The 8,472-nt window shown below is 40.3% G+C and overlaps 1 protein-coding gene across 1 annotated transcript in view; it reads right to left on the bottom strand.

Moving 5' to 3' along the window:
- Positions 1-457, bottom strand: part of LOC122561952 (growth factor receptor-bound protein 2) — a 134,249-nt gene extending 133,792 nt beyond the window's left edge. The window contains exon 1 of the mRNA XM_043714281.1: positions 241-457. Coding sequence (XP_043570216.1) covers positions 241-318 — 78 coding nt within the window. The 5' untranslated portion in view covers positions 319-457. The remainder of the gene's footprint in view (positions 1-240) is intronic.
- Between the last annotated feature and the right edge of the window lie 8,015 nt (positions 458-8,472).

Here is an 8,472-nt window from a genome sequence, read left to right on the forward strand (position 1 = left end):
TCAGTGAACCCTCACTCACTCCGACATTGAGTCCCCCCTCCCTCTCTCCTTCTATCCCTTCTCCCTCTCTCTCTTCCACCCACACCCGTCTGTGTCTCTCTTCCGCCCCAACTCGTCTGCGTCTCTCTTTTCCCCCCATGTATCTCTTTCGCTCTCTCTCCTCTCTTTCTTACTCCACTTCATCGCTCCAGATTCCGGGTTGGTGCGGCTATCGCCGCCATATCAGCCCCGGAGCCTCACCTTCAGGATATCCTCTCGTTTAAAACTCAGCTCATCGTCGGCTGTGGCCTTGAAGTCGTACTTGGCGATGGCCTCCATGTCAGCGCGGCGTTGATCTGAATCTCCAACTGGCTCTAGCGCTGGCGCTGGGGCTGGGCCTGTCCGTCGCCAGCGTGCGACTGTCGCCTGGGCCCGGAACCACTGCGCGTGCGCACTGCGACAGGCCGCTCCCGCTCACTGCGCATGCGCATACACTGGCCAATCGGCAATCCATGTGAGAGCGAGGCACGGACCGGACATTGCGTCAGGCCCGGCTCTGCGCGATTCCCTTAGGACCGGAAATCAAAGTAGGTTTCGTCCTCGAATTGGATTTTGGCTGAAGGGCTGTATCATTGGTTTTCTGATTTGAGTTGGAAGAAGAATTTATACATCTCTACGAATTTTCACTCTTCTCTTCACTTGCGCTTTGGAATGGCCAGTTCCTCTGAAAGTACATAGTGTTTGCAAACTTCAATGAACTCGCTCATTGACCATTCGAATGGAAGGTGTGAGCCTGCTCATTGCCACCATCTGCATTTGGACTGAATGGAGAGCTTTTCTATATTAACGACCTATTATCCAACTTCACCCACGCTATTGCTGATGATCCCACTCAACATTGATACTAATCGTGATCAAAGACCTCATTCTTTTGAATGGTGAAGGACTCATTATATATTTAACTCTTCCACTCAGTCTTGAAATCTTTATATTCACTGCAAACATTTACAAGTAAAGTAAGATCTGAATCTTGTCAGATTCCTGGCCTTGCTGCCTCCTGTGAGCTGAAATGGAAAGCCCACATTTAGCATGATTTGTACTGCTGATTCTGAGAAGTGATTTCTTCTGAGCTCCCTTCTCTAATTTGAAAGAGATACTGAAACAGCAGTCCATATCCAAATGCTGCAAGATCTGGATAACACCAAACATTCACATCATACAAGTGTCAGGCAAGGTATAACATCTTATGCATTTTCCCTTTCAATTTTGCACACAACCATATCTAAACTGCTTCAAACCAAGTACCAAACAGATTGAAAAAAAAACTTGCCTCCAGAAATAAGTAAGCAAGCCACTTCACAGGCATTTAAAGTTTACACGGAAAAGGACAAGCAAGAACAGATAACATAAACCAAGCACACACCAGCTCTGGGTAATGTTTCTCACTAATGATGTGAGATTATTGGGCGGCACGGTGGCACAGTGGTTAGCACTGCTGCCTCACAGCGCCAGAGACCCAGGTTTATTTCCCGCCTCAGGCGACTGACTGTGTGGAGTTTGCACGTTCTCCCCGTGTCTGCATGGGTTTCCTCCGGGTGCTCCGGTTTCCTCCCACAGTCCAAAGATGTGCAGGGTCAGGTGAATTGGCCATACTAAATTGCCCGTAGTGTTAGGTAAGGGGTAAATGTAGGGGTATGGGTGGGTTTCGCTTCGGCAGGTCGGTGTGGACTTGTTGGGCTGAAGGGCCTGTTTCCACACTGTAAGTAATCTAATCTAATTATTAGAGTCATACAGCACAGAAACAGACTCATTGGCCCAACTCATCCATGCTGACCAGGTTTCCTAAACTGAACTAGTTCCCTTTTCCTGCATTTGGCCCATATTCTTCCTATTCATGTACCAGTCCAAATGTCTTTTATATGTTGTATGTGTACATGCGTCTACCACTTCCTCTGGAATCTTGTTTTATATCTTGTTGCAACCTGAAGAATATTTTTATTGATTGTCCCACATATTAGTTTAACATTTCTTTTCCTTTGCTTCCTGTCTGTCCCTAGCTCTGATTCTGAGGCCCCAAAACTTCATCATAAAATGACTTGTCACTAACTACTCTGCCTGTTCTTTCCTATCTTTGCCAGTGTACTACCTTCCTTGGTCAATTAGGAAGTCACCACGCTCTTCTTTGAATCTTATCTATCTGTCAAACAGTACGTTTCTCCAATCTTCAGCATTTTTATACAAAATAAACAAAACTTCAAAAAGTTAGACAAAAATATATAAGCTATGATATTTCTCACATCTAGCTTGCTGCAGAGCTTTGGACATTAGTTGGGATCCGTGGTAACCTCAGGAACATTTTAGAGGATTGACAACAACCCATCCCATGGTTCCAAGGGATTTGCCAACCCGTGGAAAATGAGTAACAATGCTGATGAAGGCTGAATGGGAAACTGGTATTTTAGTGGAAACCCTGGCTGACAAAGGTAAAGTTAGACATTTCATTCTGTTTTGTTGCGTGATGCAGTGAAACACCTAGGGAATGCACAGCGGTTGGCAATTACCATTGTGCAGGGATAATTACATACCTGTGGTGAAGGGGATCACCAGTCAATTGTGAGACAGTTAAGCTGGCCATTTTTGTGCATATGCAAATTTAAATTTGTTTGGGAATATGTATATATTAGAAATTATGTAAGCATATCTATTAATGACATTTCAATCACATCCAGCTTACAGGAATTCTTGTTTACAGACACAGCTGTTCTCTCCAATCATCAAAGACAATAAAGTAAGAGTACTTTACTGAAATGTTAACAGAAATTATTTAACAGTGTTGCTTTCAGAGACCCTGATAATATTCTGCGGACTGGGGTTCAAATCCTGCCATAGAAGATGGTGGAATTTGAATTCAATAAAAATCTGAAATTAAGATCTAATGATGACCATGATCTCATTGTTGATTGTTGGAAAAAATCATCCAGTTCACTAATGTCCTTCAGGGATGTAAACAATTGTTCCTACCTGGTCTGGCCTACACCTGATTCCAGACCCACAATGTGTCACACTTAACTGCTCCCTGGGCACTTATGGGTGGGTAATAAATGTTGGCTTGGCAGTAATACCCACAGCCCATGAATGAGTAAAATCGATAAAACATCCTTACATTGCTCCAATTTAGGGAAGTGATGGCAAATCAGTAATATCATTGAGCTAGCAATTTAGAACCCCAGGTTAACATTCATTTGTGTTCAGGAAAGGATTCAAGGTAACGGTGAGATCAGCCATGATGGTATTAAATAGTAAACCAAGCTTGAAAAGTTGAATTACCTACTGCTACTCCTAGTTCAAACATTACTTCCACCTGTAGGCCTGCAGGCATGCTTCTTCACTCCCTGCAAATGGAAAGATTCTGCAGACCATTATCACCTTACTTTGTTTTCCTCGAGGAGTTGTTATTACTGACAAAATTGACCCTATTCTTTGTCTACTAACTAGGTTTTCTATGTAGACCAGCTAGAGATCTAACCATCCACAAGATGCAGTGCAAAAGCAGTTAACGATCCTTAGGCATCACTTTTGAAATTGATGACACTAGCATCTATATTAACCCCCACACTACCACCTAACTGCGGTAGTGCTTATTTTTTCCCCAGCACCCATGGTGTGGACACTAGCATCTAGAAGATCAAGAACTAATATAATTACTAATTGGATTACTAATTACTAATTTAATGATGTAGGTATGGCAAATGCTGTTCCAATGAAGCAACATCCTTATGGGCTTAATCTTCTAAAATTGGCACAGGTTGAAAAAGAGATGGAACGCATACTCAAAGAAATCGAAGTGAGTTGCAGAGAATGGAGCACACCTTTACTAATGGTGCCAAAACCAGATGGTATCCAATGATTATGTGTGAACTATCGCAAGTCAGTGCAGTTACAAAATCTGATACATATCCTATTCCATGTTTGGAAGACTGTATTGAGAAGATAGGACATGCAACTTATATTTCTGGACTTCCTCAGAGGATACTGGTATGTACTTTTATCTGAAAGAGTGAAGGAAATTTTGGCTTTCGTGACTGTTTAAAGTCAGGCAATTTGGTATTAAAAATGCTCCAACCACATTTCAAAGACTAACCAATAAAGTCACTTTAGGATTACCTAATTGTGTGGTGTACCTCAAAGATGCAATGATTTTTAGTCCTGTGGAAGGAATATTTGGAACATCTTTCGGAACTGTTTGATCAATTTCGGTAGATGGGCTTGGTGATAAATCTGTCTAAGAGTGATTTCGCAAAAGCTCAAGTCACATTCCTGGGCCATGCTATTGGACATGGACAAATCGACCCAAGGAATGTGAAAACAACTGTTATAGAGGAATTTCCCATACCATAAATGAAGAGGCAAGTACTAAGATTCCTGGAATTGAGTGGTTTTTATTACAAGTTTGTACTGAATTTTAGAAGTGTGTTGCTCCACTGACTGATTTGTTAAAGAAGTGCAAAAAATTTCAGTGAATGGAGGAATATCAGAAGGCATTTGATGGCTGGAAAGCTGTGTTGACCACTCTCCCAGTGTTAGCCACCTCACTGCGCAAAGCCATTCCAAGTAGCTATCGATAGAAGTGATGTTGGTGTCGATACTGTATTCTTGCAAGAAGCTGAGGAGAAGATAGAAAGACCTAGTGGGTATTTTTCCAGGAAATCAAATAATCATCAACAGAGGCGTCCAGTGGCCGGAAACGAGCTGGCTGAAATGGACCGTTGCAGTGAATGTTTGCATGATTAATATAATGTATATGTATTGTACTTTATTAATAGGGTTTTTTTAAAGGGTGGGGAGGTGTAACAATACTATGGCTTTGGTGTATTTTATCCTTTTCTTTAATGAAAAATGGTTAAGGCTGAGGTTACCGAGCAGTCTGCTCCATGCCAATAATGATGAGGCCTTGGGTTTTGTGTTTAAGGTTGGAACAATAGAACAAGCCTGAATGGGTGGGGTCAAGCTCCCACAGAATCAGGATTTTTAGTTGTAGCTTTCAGCAGTTGCTGGGGTCTTGAAGTTGGATGTGAAAGCCCTTATTCTTCTCTGTTACAAATAAAAGCTGGGGTTCTCTTCCTGCTGGAATTGCAGATGAGCCTAAGTATATTTTACTGGATTTGCCTTTGCTAAGGGTGTGTTTACAGCATGTTACTATATTGGAACAGTTAATTTGTAGTAGTTTTTATAAATTAGATTGTGTTTTGTTAAGCATTTCGATAGAGTTACAGTTATACCAATTTTTTATTTTGGCTATATTTTAATTGTAGTATAAATATAAAGTGTGTTTTGCTTAAAGTCAAGCAGTTTGACCAATCAAATTGTGTCTGGAATGTAACATCTTACACTTAGTTTTATAATAAGAAAAAGTTAGGATCTAGATTATTTTCTTAATATATTTGAGGAATTTGATCTGGTCCACAACAACTTGAACTATTTTCTTTAATGTTTGCCATTGTTGCTCAACTTTCTTTGCTGCTAAACTCCTTTACCAGTCCACTTCAGTTCTTCTGCTCTCATTCCTTTGTAATTACCTATACCTAATTTAACACAGTTGTTTCTGACCAAATTTTGTCTCTTGATCTTAATGCCAAATTCTACCATGTTATGGTCACTGTTCACATAGGCATCATTTACTTTGAGATCTTGTATAAAACCTGCCTCGTTTCACATTACCAGATCCCAAATATTGGTCTAGGAAATGGCCCTGAATACATGCAATGAGTTCTTCACCTTGGCTACTTCTGCCAATTTGACTTTCCCTGCCGACATAAATATTAAAGTCAGCAATGGGACACAGCAGATACTAAACAGAGGATGCAATGGTCTTTGCACTAGCAAGCCAGTTACAGCCAAACTGTTTTTTTTGGTTCCTGTCTGACATGGAGTTCTGTTGGCCAGGGATCAGTTTAGTTCAAACTGAATCAAATATCAGAACCAAGACCAATTGCACTGTGTCGCCTCTGTGTCTGGTCTATTTCTTTTAATGGGAGAATAACCGATAGATTTTAATAGTGATTAGTATTGTTGCCAAGCTATTCCCTCCTGTAAACAATTGCCAACATTGCAATCACAATTTCCCTAGACAGAATGCCAGCAGTTTAGTTACAGCAGTGGATGGTGTACTGAAGTGAAATGTTAAACATTAACATCTCGGACTATGTATAACTACTGTGCTCTCAATATGCCCTATAAGACAATAATTGTACTATCGCTCTTGAAGTATGTTACAAAATGCCTAACAGAACTCATTAAGGTTTTCAGGAAAAGCCTGATTATCAAAAAGACTGAGTTGTATTTGTACATCAACTTTCATAGCTACAGTGCGTCCAACAAACATGTAGACGAATTAGGGGTCAGACTATGGTATTCAGTCCTTCAGGTTAGCTCCACCATTAGTATGATTGTAACCACAAAATCACATTCACCCCTACTCCTGACAATATTCCACCTTTGTTAATGAAGATCAATTTACATCTGCCCAGGCCTGGGGAGTTTGCCAAACAAAGAAACCTTAGAGTCCAGGTTCAGAGTTCCTTGAAAGTGGTCGTAGGCAGCTAGGGTAGTGAAGAAGGCATTTGGTATGCTTTTCTTTATTGGGTCGTGCACTGTGTACAGAAATTGGGAGGTTATGTTGCAGCTGTACAGTGCATTGGTTAGGCTACGTTTATAATATTGCATGCAATTCTGGTTTCCCTGCTATAGGAGTGATGTTGTGAAACTTGAAAGCATTCAGGAAAGATTTACAAGAATGTTGACAGGGTTGCTGGCAGGTGGGACTAGATTAGGTTTGGATATCTGGTTGGCATGGATGAGTTGGACCAAAAGGTCTATTTCTGTGCTGTACATCTCTATGACTCTAAACTGCCTCCAATATATTTACATCCTTCCTTCAATAAAGTGACCAGTACAGTGCACAGTACTGCAGACATTATCTCATCAGTGCACACTGTATAACTGAAGTATAACCACTTTCTATATTCAATAAATTTATAATATAATATTGTCTTTTTTTATTACTTGCTTTACCTGCATAACCTTTTGTGATTCATGCACAAAGGTATCCAATTCCCTGTGCAATCTCTCACCATTTATATAATTTGCTTTTTTATATTTTTGTTAAAATGGAAAATTTCACATTTTCTCACATCATACTCCATTTGCCACGTCTTTGTCCACTCCACTGTCTTTGCCAGTAAACTCCTTTACCTATCTGTATCTTTTTATAGCCTTCTCATTTGCTCTCTCAACTGACTTTCCAATCACTTTCTACTGTCAGCAATTTTGGTAACCATATCTTCAATTTCCTCAGTCAAGTAATTTATATAAATTGTAAACAATTCAGCTCCCAGCACAGAATGACACAGCATTTGTTACATCTTGTCTACTTGAAAAAGACCCATTTATGCTTACTTTCTTACTCCTGTTGGCCAGCTAAAATTTTTATGCCAATATGCTACCCCTACACTGAGGTTTTATGTTCTGTTGTCATCTTTAATGTGGCACCTTAACAAATGCCTTCTGAAAATCTCCCCTTTACACATAGCATCTGTTACACCATTGGAAGAACTCAGATTTCCCTTTCACAAAGCCATGTTGATTCTGCCTGATACGTTGAACTTATCCAAGTGTCCAGCAATGACTACTTTAATATTAGCTTCTGACATTTTCTGTACGGTTGATGTTAAGTGAACTGGAATGTAGTTTCTTGCTTTCTCTCCCCTTTTGTTAATATAATTTTGGCATCTTCCAATCAAATGGGACGATCCCCAAATCAACGGACAACAAAATTAAAACAAGTGATTATCTATGATGTTGCTTTTCTGCTCTGTAGTTGAAAAGTAATGCAAAATACCTGTATAATTTATCTGTCCGATGCTTATTTTCTACTACTAGTTCGCCACACTCAACTTGTTTATCCTTCCCTTAAATATTTATTTAAACTCTCACAATCTGTTTTTATGTTCCTCACTAGTTTTCTCTTTCGCTCAAAGGTTCCTGTCTTCTATTAATGTTTTTGACATTCTTTGCTATTTTTTATATTCTCTGTCTAATCTTCTGACCTACCACCTGCCTTTGCAGAATTATATACTTTTTCTTTTAGCTTGATACTACCTTTAACATTTTGAGTCACCTCTGGATGGTGGGTGCAATCCTTGGAATTTTTGTTTACCTGTTGTAATGTACCTACTCTCTGCATTCTCAGCTATCCCATTGAATGCTTGCCATTGCATCTCTGTTAACCTAATTTTGATTAATTAGATTCCCTACAGTGTGGAAACAGGCCCTTCGGCCCAACACGTCCACACCGACCCTCTGAAGAGTGACCCTCCCAAACCCATTTCCCTCTGACTACTGCACCTAACACTATGGGTAATTTAATGTGGCTAATTCACCTGACCTGCACATCTTTGGACTGTGGGAGAAACCTGGAGTGCCCAGAAGAAACCC

The sequence above is a fragment of the Chiloscyllium plagiosum genome, chromosome 24 (genome assembly GCF_004010195.1).
Source record: "Chiloscyllium plagiosum isolate BGI_BamShark_2017 chromosome 24, ASM401019v2, whole genome shotgun sequence".
NCBI lineage: Eukaryota > Metazoa > Chordata > Chondrichthyes > Orectolobiformes > Hemiscylliidae > Chiloscyllium > Chiloscyllium plagiosum.